Genomic DNA, 15,813 nt, shown 5'->3' on the forward strand with positions numbered 1-15,813 from the left:
ATTTCCAACGTGTAAAATGTTCTTAACGGAGCCATTGAGAGAGTGCAATAAGGCGTGAGGGGGAACTAATCTCCCCATTTAAATGTTTGTGGCAATTTTATCTAAATGAATTTTAATGCTAAACGAGGGATAATTCCCTATTTGTAACCCGTTTACTTCTCTTTCCTGTGCCTCTGAAGCTGTCTAACATCATGCGATGAACAATAACAATAAAAATACTGTCAAGGCATATTCTTCATTTTGAATGTGTTATAATTACAGCTGATTAAATGTCTTGGGATGTAGTAGTGGGTTTAATTTGAAATGTGCCCCCCCCTCCCCCCAAAAAAAAGGTCCCACGGAGGAAGGTCTGTGCCCCACTTCGCTTCGGCCGCGAGAAGGGACGCGTGTGCCCTCTCCTGCGAGAGGGCGGTTTGTTTTTGTCTTTCAAGAAACATTAAAAAAAAAACCCCAAACACGGCACAACAAAACAAACAAAACAAAGAAAAAAAAAAAAAAAAAAAAAAAAAAAAAAAAAAAAAAAAAAAAAAAAAAACTGGAAAAAAAAAAAAAAAGGCAAAAAGTGAGCCCCGTTCATTCACGTTTTGGCAGAAAAAAGTGTCATTACTCCGGGCTCACAAAGAGGGAGCCGGGATGTGCAGCCTCCTTGAAGCACAGTGGCCCTTTAAAAACACAGGGAGGAAAAGGAGGGAAAAAAAAAATAAAAAGAACACTCAGAGTTAAAAAAAAAACACCACCAAACAAAAAAACCCCAAACAAAACAAACAACAGGGGGAGGAGGTCCAAGCCGTGGGGGAAGAGGACCCCACTTTGTTGTCTTGCTTCACTGAGAAAGGTCTGCACTGCCTGCCTGCACTTCTGCCTGCTCCACCGCCCGCCCCCTGCCCAGCCCGGGGTACCCGGGGGACACGCGGAGCAGGGGGGCCCCGCCGGGAGCCTGTCCCAAAACACCCCCGGGACACCTCCCGCCGGGGGTGCCGGCTGGCTTGGGAGGGATGGAGGGGCTGTTGCATGATTTTCCTTAATTAAGATATTTGTGTCCTTTTCCTAGCCTCGGGAAACGTTTATTTTTTTTTTTTTTTCTTCCATAGCTGCGATTTGATTTAAAGGAAACGAGAAGGTCTTGCAGCCGCAGCCTGCCCAGGCTGGCTGGGACTGTTTTACTCGCTGGCTGCGGTGCAGAAAAAGTACAAATGTGCGAGGAAATTGGTTAATGAGGAGAGGAGAGGAGGGCCTGCACTGGCCTTGCTTGCAGGGGTCCAGCAGCACCTCATCCCCTTCCAGATATATATTGCCCAGGCAATGTTTTCCAAGTTTTATTTTCCTCCTTCCTTAGTATGCTCAATTCCAGAAAGAAACTCAATAATTTAAACTGCGTATTAAAACTAGAATTTGGAGGAGAGGGTGGGTAATACTATTTACAAATTTCTGTCCAATAATGCCCTACGATATTACATTTATTAACAGGCAGCAGTTCCCATCCTGACAATTTACAGTGCAAGTTCCAAGAAAGTTTCTTTACTCAGCGTAGCATTATTTTTATATTCTTTAAATATGAAGCTGATATTTAAGTAGCAAATGATAGGTAACATCTCCAGAGCCAGCTGAATTTTGTAGCTGCTCGGTTCCCAATTTGGATAGAATGGCTACAAATACTGCATGGGGACAGGAAACAAATTCTGCAAGCAGTGGAGTCACCATGACAAAAAATAATTTGTTTTTATTTTAGATTCAGATTTCATTACTGCACTCAAACTACTACAACTGGGCTTTGAGTTATTATACAATCCAAACTGTTTCAATCAGAAACTCTAAGACTCAGTGTGCAATGATTATTATTAATAATAATTAGCTCCTTGGTTTCTTGATAGAAAAAGGCTATCAACAAGCATTTGTTTAACCACAACAAAAGTATAATTAGCTTATCCCACTTAGTAAATCTGTATGCATGCCAACTCATACCAAACTGCTACTTTTACAAAAAATTGCAATAATACAGATCATTTTTCCAGTCCTTTTTGCACAAAATTTATTTACAATGTATACATAAATGCTCCATGATGGGACTATGGAAAAAAAAAAATGCACACATGACCGATGTCTTGCCCAGAAAGAAAGTCAACATATTAAAAATAAATCTTCAGTCCATGTTTCGAGCTGCATAAAACAGGAAGTGATGTACAAGGTGGTGGTTGCTGCATGGGGACAAGGATGCTCTGATGTGACAATTAGGCTTCAAATACACTGCCTTTCCGTTTCCATGCTTCCTCCTACCAGTCTCCTTAAGACACTGCCTGCAACAGCTGATTAATCATTGTTGATGACTGCAGTTTTTCCCATCCTTCCCGATTTACATCTGTTCAGGCCAATTCAAATATGGTGAGTAAATGAATTAGACATGCAAATTCACGCCCCAGGCTAGAAAGAGAGAGAGGGAGAGAGATGGGGAGAAAGGGAGAGAAAGGGAAGAAAGACAGACCGAGAAGAGAGGAGGAGAGAGGGGGGAGAGAGAGAGAGAGTGTGCATGGCTGAAATCCTAGGATAGAAGAAAGATTCTTCTGCCTGACATAGTTATTTTAATGCTCTAAAAATCCTGCAAATAAGCCCTTTCTGTCATTTGCAGGATAAGTGTAAGGCTTCTTTTTTAATGTAAGGAGGCTTCTGGAGGAAGTGAAGAGCTATGGAAACAACACACATAGTGTGGAAAAATTTCACATTTTTTTTAAAAAATCTATAAGAAACAACGTAATATGGATAACAGTATAATAGCATTTTACAATATTTCACTCTTTGTTCTCTTAATGTCTTATACAGGTATTTAGCATGTCCCCAGAAGTTGACTTCGGTTGATGTTTTCCTGCTTTTCAGGGTCCCTGTGAAGAACTGGAACGTCCCTTGGTCCAAAGTTGACGCCAAGAACTCCATAGTCATTGCAGAAAGACAATGTTTGAAATCTACCATCGCTGCAGACAACGTGTGTTTTCCCTTAAGCTACTGAGCATGAATGTCCATCACTTGTCCGCTCACTGCTGGCTCGCCGGTATGAAGCATTGTGGGGCTTGATGCTGACATGGGCATTCCAGGGTGGGGTGGTCCTCCATGCATCATCATCGCTGGGTGGTGAGGGTGTCCAGGAATGTAGGTATGCATGGGGGGGCCATGACGCAGCTGAGCAGGATGGGGGGGCATCTGGGGCGGGGTATAGCTTGGCTGTCCCATATTCATACCCATTGGACTACCCCGAGACACATAATCCCCTGGCATACTTTGCAGCCCTGTGGAGAGAAAGAGGTGGTGGTGAGTGGCAGGGATTGGCTGCTGACATCAGGCCGTGTTGCTCATCCGCTCAGGCACAGAAGGCCGGGACGGAGCCCAGGGAGGGATGCAGAGTCGCGGTTATGCGAGCGGGAGTTGCCTTTGTGGAGTCAGAGTCTACGTATGGACTCGCAACGACGGCAACAGGAATGATTCCCAGGTCAAAAGGAAACCTCCCACCCCCCATCCCCCCACGAACCTCCTCTCCCCTCCAAATACAGAGTTTTTGGAGACAAAACCGCTTTCTCCTTTTATGGTTAGGAACATATGCGATGGAGATGTCTCTGATCTGGAAGCACGCAGGAGGCAGAGCCAGCCCGAAGATGGCTGAAGTCACAAGGAGTGGTGGCACCAAGCCCTGTGAGGGCTCTCAGGTGGCTCTCCATTCCCCATGACCTTACTCCAGCCACCTGCCTTCGTCTCCCCACTTGTAAGAGCATGCTGGGGAATACAGGGCAGGGAATCTGTAGTAGTTAATGGGGGGCTCGGGAGGAGAGATGGGTTAAATAGGTGTCAAGGCTTATCACGAGATATTTATTTAGCTCTTGAGTCTGATCACTTGGAATCTGTCCCAAGTATTTGTGCCATTCAAATAGATGCTACACAGCAAGGACATACATTGCTGAACAAAGGCCTTGTATGAAGCCGAAATTGATAGGATTACTAAGTACGACTGTTAAACCAAACCCATATTTTTAAACACATTAAAAATATATACATAATCAATAACAGTTATCAATTCATTCTTTTCCCTCTGCTCACCTCTGGCCACAAAAAAAAAAAGAAAAGAAAAAGAAAAAAAATTCAGACGCACAACTCAGTCAAACCTTTCAGTGGGTTTGGGAGAACAATAAGAAAAAAAATTGGACCTAAAACAATAAAACCTCCTGCTTTCTGTGGGCCTCTGCCTTCTGCTTGGATTGCTGTAGCTGATGGGAACTGACAGGTGTATTGTTTCGGAGAGCTATAAGCTCCATAATCATCAAGGGTGAAAGGCATACGCTATTGCTAAGTAGGTTCAATTGGCTTTAGTTCTAAGTAAGAGCGCGCTGTGAATGCGCCGAACACCTTGGAATCAGGTCTCAAGGCTCTAGCAATGAATAGCTGCTTAATCTAGCCTAAAGGAACAGTTTTGAACTAATGAAAATTGCTTATAAAATATACTGTACTCACAGCTCTTTAATCAAAAAAGATGATAATATTTTTTGTAATAACCTATTAATTTAATTGGTCACGAAGCATAAAATACATCATTTAAATTTAATTGACCCAGAAACTAAGAAACAATATTTAAATTAACTAAGCTAGAAATTTTCATGATGAGGTAATAAGGCTGTTGCATTCCCAAGCTCAGAGGAATGTTTTCACAGCTAATTGTTAAAACTTAGTTTTGACTTGGGCCCAGAGAAGACTACTATGAAATACACTTGCCCTGGGTAACTTCAAACCCTATGTTAATATAGGCTGGGGGCACAATAAAGAGGCTGAAATAACTCTTTCAACTCCAGTAAAGAGCAAGAGGAACAGAATCACAGAATCATGTACCATTTAAACATGGTACCGGTGTACTGGTGTTTCAAACCACTTCACTCTTAAAACAACAACAAAAAAAAAGGAAATACAAAAATTTGTATAATCTATTTTCCCCTATAAAAGACAAGAGGGGAAAAAAAAAAACAAAACTGGGACAGTTTTTCTAGGCTTTCTTCGCGAGGCCTGCCACTGAAGATTGCATTAATGATCTCTATTTTTGTATACTGAATAAGTCAAATCCATTTGTCACACTGCAAGTGATGGCATACTTAATTTGGATATAGTCAATTAGCCTGGGCTAAGCTCCATAGCCTGCTGCGCACACCTCTATTTTGTATTCTCTCTTTTTCCTTTGCCACACGTAATCCCATTATGACGGACAGACAAAGAGAAATAAACTTGAAAAAAAAAAAGAAAAAAAAAAAGAAACCAAAGTTTTGTCCATCGCCTTCCAAAACGCAACTAAGTGGAGCTGCCGGGTTTCTTTTTGTTTTGTTTGGTGTGTTTCTTTTTTCCTACCCTACGAGAAGTCTCTGCTTGGCTTTTTTGGTGTCTTGCAGGTTAGCGGGAGAAATGTAACTCATGCATCAACTGCGGTTAGACAGATTTATGACACTTTGGGGACATGCTCTTTCCTCTCCCTGCGCTGCTGCAGACCGCTTACATTTTGCAAATCAGTCTGTTGCCAAGACGACGGGCTCCCCCACCTCCCCGGCTGCTCCTTGTTTTGTCATGTGCTCGGGGATGGATAATAGCATCAATGTATGGCGGCGTCGATGTACGGCAGCGTCAATGTACGGAGCGCGCGCGCGCACGGGGGGTTTGGGGAGCTTGGAAAGCTTGAGCTGAACCAGAGGGAGAGAAAACCCGAAGGAGCCCAGGCGTAGGATGGATGGATGGATGGAAAGGAAGGAACAAGCATGAGGCTATGGGCAGGGAGAACATAGGGAAATGCAAGAAGACAAATATCCCTTGGACAAAGTGAGAACAAAGACCTCGTTTGTACTTACTTCCCCCTGGCTTTGCCATTGGTTACCTAGGTGAAGGTTACATGTAGTGCCACTGCCCCTCCATGCCCATATTCATGCCCATTCCACTCATAGGTCCTAGAGGGAGATAAAAATCCAAGAAGATGCCAGAAAATGAGCAAAGTCAACAGATAGTGCCAAAAGCCCCTTTCCAAAACACAGCACCGGCAGAGGGTCCAGGACCGCTCGAGCAAGGAGGTGCCTGGTTTCCCTCGACGGTGTGTGGAAGGCAGGCAGAAGACAGGTGAGGCAAGGCAGGCAGCTGGGACGGTAGCGGAGGGTGGAGGTGTGTGTTTACCTGTGGTGGCGCGACCGAGGCCACCCGTAGGTGGGCGATGCTCTCCCGGGGCTTACCTGGCGCTCGGATGCCCATGTGCTGCTGGCCGTCCATCACGAAACCTCCCATCGGCTGCCCGTCGGGGTTATAGGGTGTTCCTTGACTTACTGGAAAAGTGCAGAATGTTGCTTTTTTAGCAGTAGCCAAGAGGGTCACCTCTTCTCACGGCATCGAGACGCAACTCCCCCTGCCCCCCCACCACCCACGGGCTATCAATGTCAGCTCTAAAAAGAGGGAAAAGTATCTACTGTGCGAATTTAGTGCTGGACTAACAAGCACGCTTAAGTTTTGGCCTAATCTCCTTCTGCAAGTTTGGAAACTGAAGTTTGCAAACTGAAATCTTGAGACATGAGGAGCGCCGGCTCCAGCTGCTGCCGCTGCTGACGTCAATGCAAAAACCTGTATAGGAGCCGGATTTTATGGCTGGAATAGTCACACTGAAATCACAGTGTGTTAAATTACGCCCCTGTGCCTTCTAAGAGCAGGACCTGAACACATCCATGCCAGATATTTACCACTAATGACAAATAATCAAATGTACTTGAAGAGGAAGTGTGGCCCAAAGGCATCTTGGACAACGATGTATTTGGAGAGTTTGACAGCAAGACTTGGAAAACAAAACCAACTGGGACTAACGGGCTCTGGTAATCCTTGATGGTAAATACCCACACAGAGCTGCAAGCCAAGACCCCAGACAGAACCAGCATGTGAAAACTTAAGGTCTTTTAAAAAAACAGAAATAAATCCCCCCAAAGTAAACAGCAAACGCTCAGCAATCCCAAAAGACAGCTACTAAAAAGAAGAGCCAAGGGACAAAAGAACCCTGTACAAGTACCACTACCTGAACTGGAGGTTTTGACTGTACATTAAAAGCCGGCTTCAGAAGTAAGCTGCCTTGGGTTATTAAAGCACATAAAGCTCTACCTCATTGAATGTCTTTGAACTTTACTGAGTCCCACAAGCGATTCTGACCCCTTTGCCCTTTTGACAGGTAATAAAGTTTACAGCAATTCCACACCAAGCCATGCACCAGGGAGTGGTCACAGGAGCAGAAAGAGCTGGGAAGGAAAACTCCAAAAAACTGCTAAAAAAAATAAGAATAATTGAGATCGTGTACAGAAAGTCCGGTCATGGAGCGGATCATTGCAGTTTTTCTTTTTGAATTTTCAGTGTCCTTTTTTTTTCCCCCAAGTGTTTTTAATCATGTTAAAAATGATTAGAGTCGTAATGAAAGAAAGCTGGTTGTATTTTAATTGTCAATCACTCCCAGCATTCATTTCTCATTTATTTACCAGGTAATGGACCTCCCGGTGAATGGCTTGAGGATGGTTTTCGCCTGCGTGACTCGAATACAGTTACTATTGGGGACTTGCCTGCTCGATTGGACTGGTCTATCATGGGCTGAACTATTCTTCTTCTAGCATTAATAAACCTGCAAGGAAAAAAAAAAAAAGGAAAGCAAATGGTTAGGGAAGGGATGTCTTCCACCCATCCCCAAGCCCTCTTGCCCTTGCTGTGGCGCTCTCCATCGGGCTGCGTGGGGATGCAAACACCGCTAAACCTCTAACCCTGATGACCTTTGAGAGCACGAGCTTGGGGTTTCCAAGCTGATTTATGTTTGCCTGCTTTTTACCACAGTTGGACACTTCCATTTCATCTTTTCATGGGGGAATTAGCCGAGTTTTCAGGAAACAATACCAGCAACGCTCTTCTCAATACAGAATGGGGCACCGAAAAAACAAAAACGTGTGAAGCGAGATGTTCGTGAGGGCATCTGCTACCTCCCCCCTCATTAGTGTCATTTCTGCCTTATGTCCTCTGACTTCTTTTTCCAATTTTTTTCTTTATCAAAACCTGCCCCTACCTCTTGCAAACCTAATTCCCTTTTAATGCCCACTATTAAGATAATGAACTGTGATGGCAGAACCCCATCAAATGAGGGAACGTCTGGACTTTTATCACCACTAAGTCACACTGCTGGGGACTTCAGAGCCATGCATTCCTCCTAGCCATTTCTTGGTGGGCTTTTTTCCCCCCTCCCTCTCTTTATGCAAAGTCTGAGGGGGTCAAGGCGAGGTCATAGCTTTACAGTAATTGAATTTATAATCCTGTTTTCTCCAGCTAGGCCTGACCATTTACAGCAAACATCTTGTTAAACTGTAATTACTGGACTACCGAAAATTCCCCCCCGAACAATGAAAAGCAGATCTTTGGAAATAATAAAAAAAAGAAGGTATGGTCATTTTTAAAAATAGTCATCTGCAACTCCTTGTGTTTCTGTAGCTTTTCGCCTCAGTTAGTCTTGCAATGCTTATTTGGAAATATTCAAAATAATCTGAAGCAAAACAGAAAAGGGAGTGAGATCACAAGCGCCCCAGTCTCCTCATGGCTCTGAAATCAGGAGGCTGGAAACCGTGGCTGGGAACCTGTCTGAATGAAGAGCATTTGAGGAACCTCTCTTGAGATTTCACTCATCAGAAAGTTTAGTTAAAATCCGTTTGGAAAAAAATCTCCACAGAGATTTGATCACAGCAAAGTTGCATAACCAGACTTTGCATTCTTTATGAGAGACAAAAAGAATAATAAAAATGCGTACGCCTCAATATTTACTAGTAAAGGAAAAAGTGTGAGCATGGGCTTAACCACACCACGCTTGTAAACTGGGATGGGAAAGTTCACAAAGGAATACTTGATACTTGTTTTCATTGCCTTTGCTTGAGGTGGCTTAGCAGGAGCTCTCCTACCACAGAGATAAAGCCACCGGGATCTTTCCGCGGGAATCAGCTCTGCCCACCCATTCCCCTACACCAGAGGGGAGAAGAATAGCAAACCACTGCCCCATGCTGTTTCTTTTGCCCTCATCAAAGACCAGCACAGCAACTTTGGGCTCCTCCTATCTCCTATTCCCCACTGACACCCATTACCCAAAATCCTGCAAAAATAAATGGAGACATCGAGTCCTTATCAGACCCCTTATCTTGAGGAAACGGGCTCAAAGGCACCAAATCTGGGTGCCAATCTGGAAACCTTACACCTGAACTAGGTCATGTTTTGCCAGCAACAGTACTGGATCAATTTTTCTACACATTTCCAATAAACACCCCCCTCAATGCCAGCAAACAGTGTTGCAAATCAGTTTATCATTATCTTGTACAAACCATGAAAATTAGAATCATGTGAGCAGAAGGTTAGACTAATTCTCCTTTCTCATTATAAGCACAGGTGTAGCACAAACACCATGTGAAATAAGCAATTAAAAGAAATCTGCTTTTTTTCCCCCATTAGCTGCCCTAGCTCCATGACCAATTAGAAAATTGTTTAATATCTGTAATCTGCATTTGCAGAAAGCAATTTTCACAGTAACTCTCTGAAGTAAAACAACAACACAGAACCCTAGTGCCTCAGCCATTTCTTTTTGCAAGTCTGACAAGGCTCTTGCTGTGTTTACTCCATCCTTCTCCTGCCACATTCCCTGGACCTGGTACTGTGGAAGCGAGGGGAGGATTTTTGGTAGCTGTGAGAGTGACTGGTCACTGAAACCTTCATTTTTCAATAGCTTTTACCCCAAAGAAATGCTGAGCAACATCAAGCATGCATCCCCAACTTCACGACCTTTTCCTCCTTCTCCTCCAAACAACAAACACTTTTAAGAAGAAGGGAGGGTGATCTCAAGATAATAAACTATACTATACATAGTTTATACACTAATACACCAGAATAAACTATATATTCTAGAGTTTACCAATAATTATCCACAAGACATGCCTATGGTAAAACATATCCTCACCTGTTTGCCCCATGCTATCACTTGGGATATCTGATTTAAGAACATTTTACACACAGGTACTTAACAGTTATCTTCTTCCTACGCATTCATGTAAGTATTTTCTATAAGTAGCAATTCTGCCAAACAGCCCAGTGTTTGGATGTCTTCGGGGGGAATTCAGACGCAAGAACATTTTCCTTCTGGGCAAAGTAATAAAATGACATTCTCGCTCCTCCCACTAGAAGTCAAACGGAGGTCAGCTCCCCATCCTTGTATCTGTTTAAATAAACTGGTCCAGCTGTTTGTTTCCAGGATGCCCTTTAACCTTCTGTCCCATCCTCCCTGCCTTTGTAACACAACGCTTTACTTTGCATTATAGTAGACTCCAAATCACTATGCATTAAAAAAAAAAAAAAAAAAAAAAAAAAAAAAAAAAAAAAAAAAAAAAAAAAAAAAAAAAAAAAAAAAAAAAAAAAAAAAAAAAAAAAAAAAAAAAAAAAAAAAAAAAAAAAAAAAAAAAAAAAAAAAAAAAAAAAAAAAAAAAAAAAAAAAGAAGAAAGTATTCACTTTCAAGTTTCTTCCTGCATCCTAAACCTGGAATTCCTAAGAACCCATCAGATTAAAACTATTAATGTGGCTTGCCCTGAGAGAGCACAGTGCAGTGCTGCTATGTTTATAAATCACATTTGAGAACTCTTTGCAAGCAAAACTGCGAATTAGCTGTTGCTGCAGAAATATATGGACATTGGGTTAATTTCTTCATACTCTCTGTTGGTGTTTTTTTTTTTTTTTTGTTTTGTTTTTGGGTTTTTTTTGTTTTTTTGCTTTGAGAAAAGGGCCAGGATCTTTTGATCATTCTTTGAATTTCCAAGGTGCCAGGCTGATGTTAACATCAGCAAAAATGACATAATAGAAGAGCAAATAGGAAAAATCTCTGCTTTTCCCAAATGTTCATATTCATCTATCTTAAGAGAAAAAACCCTAAGCAACTCTAACTTTTAACAGTTCAGAGGAATCAGAACCTAAAAAACATATTTGCATACTAAATGCTACTGAAATGGAGTATTATCAAAATATAATTCAGAATAAAACTTAAGACAGACGTATAACCTTACTCATTTGTGTAAGGACCCAGTCAGGCTCAAAGACTTGTATAAAGTATTTTTCCCCATACCAGTGGCTCTATGTACTGATACCTTTGCTCTGATGAAGAAGATTTTTTTGTTTGTTTTGGGTTTTCTGCCTCAGAAGAGTAGGATCAATAGTGGCACAGACAACACAAGATCCCTAAGTGTACAAGTCATACCCACCTCCCAGCCCAAGGAGAGCTAAGAACTTTCCAAAATGATTTGGGCTGCTTTCTTTCAGCTTTTTTTTTTTTTTTTTTCCTTTTTTGTTTTGCAAGGGGAAGGATATGGCATGGAGAAAACCTTTCAACAGTTGAGCAAACACAGGAGTTTAAGGTATTTAATATTTTTTTTCAAGTTAAGTTTCCCTTGTCCTATTTGTTCACATGGGATCGCACTTTCTGCCGCGTCCCAAAAAGCAAGAAAAAACCAGCAACTCCACCTGCATAAGCCTAAAGAGGAGGAGGAAACTCTCTTTTCTCCCATTTGCATTTTTACTAGGATGTTTTCTCTTAGGCTTCTTGCCTGGGGTCTGTCTCCAGAGGTCACTGGCAGACTCCCCTGTTGGTGCATCGCCGGTCCCACGGGTGAGCTCCAGCCCCAGCCCCGGGGATGCAGCAATCTGCCTCTGCACTCTGACCTTCAGCTTGGCCGCCCTTGCCGCCACGCACAAGTTTTGTTTCTTCTCAGCAAGAGGCTGCATGGCTGGTGATGACAAAAGACTTATTTTAGTTGGAAATTGGCTACAATAATAGCAGCCAGAGAGCAAGGATTTTCAGAGGGTCACCAAACCCTCCGAAAGGCACAGCTCACTAAGGCTCAGGTTACAGCCCAAGTGACATTTTCCACACAGATCTGTTCTTTCTCCCTTCCCCTTGTATTTCACGTCTGTTGAGTGAATAAAACAAGACCTTCCTCTGCTGTCACAAATTTCCAAAGTCACCTTTGCTCAAGAATCGACAGAGCGATTGTGGGGACTTCCAATTTGCAGTCTTTCAATGAAATTTTCCAGGACCAGCTGTCTGAAAGATGATGCTGAGCCTTCACGGTCTATTGAATTTTTCTCTGCCCCCAGCCCTCCCAAATGAGGAGAGTTTCACACCATTACTGACTTTTGCTACTCGAAGTCCCAGGTTGCTCCCTCTCAATATTGTCCCAAAAGCACTACATGACAGAAGTCTGTGTCTCACTAGCAGTGCAAAGAGGTTCCCAAAAATCTCTCTGCCTCATTTTCTCCTTGAGCTCCTTCTAGAAAACCAGGAGTAAGGAGAATGAGAAAACCCAAAGTACCTACAAACCCCAGCGCTAAAACCTCTCTTGCCCCTCTGAGAAAAACAGTATCCCTCTTGACAACAAGCAAATCATCATTTTTATAACAGATGCCCAAGCAACCAGAGCCCTTCAAACTGGCAAATAATTCACTTGTAAAACCAAGTTGCACTCTTTTCTGCATTCTGGGATCCTTCATTTATATAGCAGCGAAACAACCTCCTCTATTCAGCACTTAATTCCTCAACGCTTAACAGGTTTATCTCTAATAAAACCAATTTAAATGGAAAGTGTGCTATAAACCGAGATTATTACACTTCAGTAACTGCTTTATTCTTTATTTTAACATATTTTCATTTTTTCCCTCTGTGTTTGTTTTCCAGAGCTTTTTAAAGGAGTCAGTTAAAGAAAAGGAAAAAAAAAAAAAACCACCATAGAAATTATTTCACTGAATACTTTCAAATGTTTTAAAATCAGCCTTGAAAATAACAAGCTGCCTCTGTAATTATGAACAGAAAAAAATAACTGCAGACTTTCAAATGGTAATCACATCTCCCCATCCCTAAAATGAGAAATAAATGTTAAAAGAGTGCTTACTGCTGTTATTAGAAAGTTCTGATCTCGAAGTCAGTTAGTGAGCTTAATGACCCATAACTAGCAGTCATTAGCAATCCATGCTCTCTGTACTCCCTTTATTTGTAAAGAAAAAAAAAAAATCCGAGACACTCAAGAAACTTTTTTCAATTTAAAGTCAAACCTTATGAAGTCATGTTTGGCAACTTTTCTTGGTTTCTCCTCCTCCTCCGAACCGAAGACAGTTCAGGACTGCAATACATCATTTACAACACTAAATGGAGGTAGGGAGGGAAGAGAGTACACGGTCTGCAAACCGCCCACTCCAGACACGTAATATTGGAATACACTCTGAACACAGAGAGTCCATCCATCAGGAGGATCAGAAAGGTCTCCTGCAAACTCTTCTCTTCCTCCCTCCTCTTCTGGCAGCACCAGTGCCGGGGACCGTATATAGGGCTGAGGGGTTTGTCGCAAGACAATATTGAAAAGCAAATAAATAAAATACTATGCAAAAAACTAGCGATGAAAAACCACTAATTAGCTGACAAATTTGATGTAAAGCACTAATGAAAGCCATGTGTGGTTCTGCAATTTAGTTTTAAAAATAGCTTCTGACTTCAAGCATTACTATGTGACCCCACCAATGAAGGATTCATGTTGTGCATTCAGAAAAGTTGCTTTAGAGCAGGAGCGTGCTATCGAATCCCTCCTAAGCCAAGTCTGCTAATGCAGTGAGCATATCGAGGGCAAAAATAGAAAGCAGAGAGATGAGATCAGGTATGTGCTCCTTGTAAGAGAGCCGGCTATGCCCTACATATTGGCCGGCCCAGCACGCACCAGCTCTACCTTTGGCCACCTCCTCTCCTCCCGAGCCTTTAAGCTTGGGAGCCTTCCCATCTTGCTCCATACCAGCTTTCTTCTCAAGTCACTGCTAGACATACCTTGCCTCCAAATAAAAAGACTCTATTTGGGGGAGCACCCCACCACCATAGGATTATAAGATCCTAAAATGGTTCGAGCTGGAAGTGACCACAGAGATTATCTAGTTCCAACCCCTCCTTGCCATGGGCAGGGACACCTTTTGTTACACCGCGTTGCTCCAAGCCCCATCCAATCTGGCCTTGAACATTCCCAGGGATGGGGCATCCAAAACTTCTCCGGTCAACCTGTTTCTGTGCCTCACCACTTTCACAGTGAAGAATTTCTTCCTAATCTCTAATCTACACCCAACCCTCTTAGAACCATCCCCCCTTGTCCTGTCGCTACCAGCCCTATGGGAAAACACGCAGACATGGTGACCGCCTTGGGGTAGGAGCAAGCCTGGTGGTGGCTTGTGCTCTGGATGCAGAAGGGACAGCTGGTGGCTTTCCATCAAGCTGGGACCCACAAGCTCCTGGCCCTGCTCCTCCCTTGGTCAAAATGCTCCCCTAGTCCCATGTCTCTGCAGGGCTCATGGCTGTGGCTGCTCAGTGAGGCTTTCTAGGAGAAAGCTGGGCAGGAAACAATCCTGTCTTGCAATATTTTCCTTCTTCCCCAGCAAAATGGGGCTAAAACCTATTTGTATTTATTTGGCTAGTTCTGAATGAAAATTAAGGAAGGCACTCGCTGCAGAGGAGTGAAGAGCCAATGTGCCTGGGGAAGGGCTCCCTGGAGATACGTCTCCCTGCTCTACCCATCTCCTGTGCCCTTCTACATCACAGGTGAGTTGCTGTTGGCCCTTCTGGTATGCCCTCCTTCTCCTCCTCCCCTCTCACTCCCATATCCCACCCCGAAAATCTTTGCCAACGTGGAATGTTTCCGGTGAAAATCCAGGCCCGGTGTTCAGACGTCTCCCCGCCGATGCCAGGGAGTCAGAGCACCAGCCACGCTGCAGGTCTCGGCTGCGCTGGGGAGAACTCTCAGCAACCTCATTCCCTGACACCACAATTCCCTCAGGGTGTAAGGCAGATGTAAACTCGCCCTTGGCAGCCAGATGATGTAAGGGGAAATCTTTACATGGCAAAGCGCCAGTGGAGCTGACCTCCCGTCTCTTCCCTGCTCCTAAATCCCAGTGCAGCTGTACTCTGCTGATCTCCATGTGCCACAATTAGCCTTTAAGGAATATGGCAAGGATTCATCTAGTAGAGCAGCACTAGGGCTGCTCTAACTCCCACCCAGGACAGCACTGTGGTTGGGCACACAACACGCCACCAGGCAAAACCTTGCCTCCCACAAAACAGCCCATAACAGAGGGTGTGCAGCCTACGAGCTTTGAGAGCAGCCCAGGCTGAGATGCACATCTCCCACCTCAGTGTTTCCTCAAAGCTCCGAGGACGGTCTGAAAGGCAGCTTTCCACCTGGTCCTTTAGAAGAGCTTGTCTAGACTCTGTAATTCGGGTCCTGATCTGGTGCACGCCAACAGTGCAACCCAGCAGCTATTCTTCAGCAGATCACTTCAAACCAACAACCTGAGCCCCACTCGATGGCAGGGATTTACACTGGGAAGAGGTGAGAAATGATAGCAAAATACTGGCTATTCCTTTGAAAACACTACTCTCTATTCCAGCAATTCCATGTCCATTGTCAATTCAGTATAACCTCTTGTCTAAGAGAATGTAGTGCTCATGAGAGGTGCTTGCATGATATCTGAGCTTTCTCATGTTCCACAAGTGTTATAAACACAGGGGGTCCTCCCTGAGGTCCAAGGTTTTTTCCATACATCAGTTTGGGAGCCTTGTCCAAGCAGCTTTTTCCCTGTTCATTCCTACTCATCACACATACAGCATGGGAGCTGGAAGCAGTGCCTGGTCCTCCAGCCCAAATGAAAGAAGAAAGGCTGCTCCCACATCAGGCTGCTGGTTTAAATGTGTTCCCGCTCACTGA

The 15,813-nt window shown here is 43.5% G+C and overlaps 1 protein-coding gene across 3 annotated transcripts in view; it reads right to left on the bottom strand.

Annotated features, from left to right (window-relative positions):
- Nucleotides 1-1,700: 1,700 nt before the first annotated feature.
- Nucleotides 1,701-15,813, bottom strand: part of MEIS1 (Meis homeobox 1) — a 209,474-nt gene continuing 195,361 nt past the window's right edge. For 2 of the 3 annotated variants that reach the window (XM_027878415.1, XM_027878414.1), the window contains exons 10-12: nt 7,587-7,645; nt 6,231-6,320; nt 1,701-3,275 (exon numbers count right to left, since the gene is read on the bottom strand). In XM_027878415.1, the coding sequence (XP_027734216.1) occupies nt 2,992-3,275; nt 6,231-6,320; nt 7,587-7,645 (433 nt within the window). In that variant the 3' untranslated portion in view covers nt 1,701-2,991. Of the gene's footprint in view, nt 3,276-5,858; nt 5,955-6,230; nt 6,321-7,586; nt 7,646-15,813 lie in introns of all 3 variants that reach the window. The other variant, XM_027878416.1, reaches the window with a different exon arrangement.

Source organism: Empidonax traillii, unplaced genomic scaffold (genome assembly GCF_003031625.1).
Source record: "Empidonax traillii isolate 1590-97213 ecotype Southwest subspecies unplaced genomic scaffold, ASM303162v1 scaffold41:size1892772, whole genome shotgun sequence".
NCBI lineage: Eukaryota > Metazoa > Chordata > Aves > Passeriformes > Tyrannidae > Empidonax > Empidonax traillii.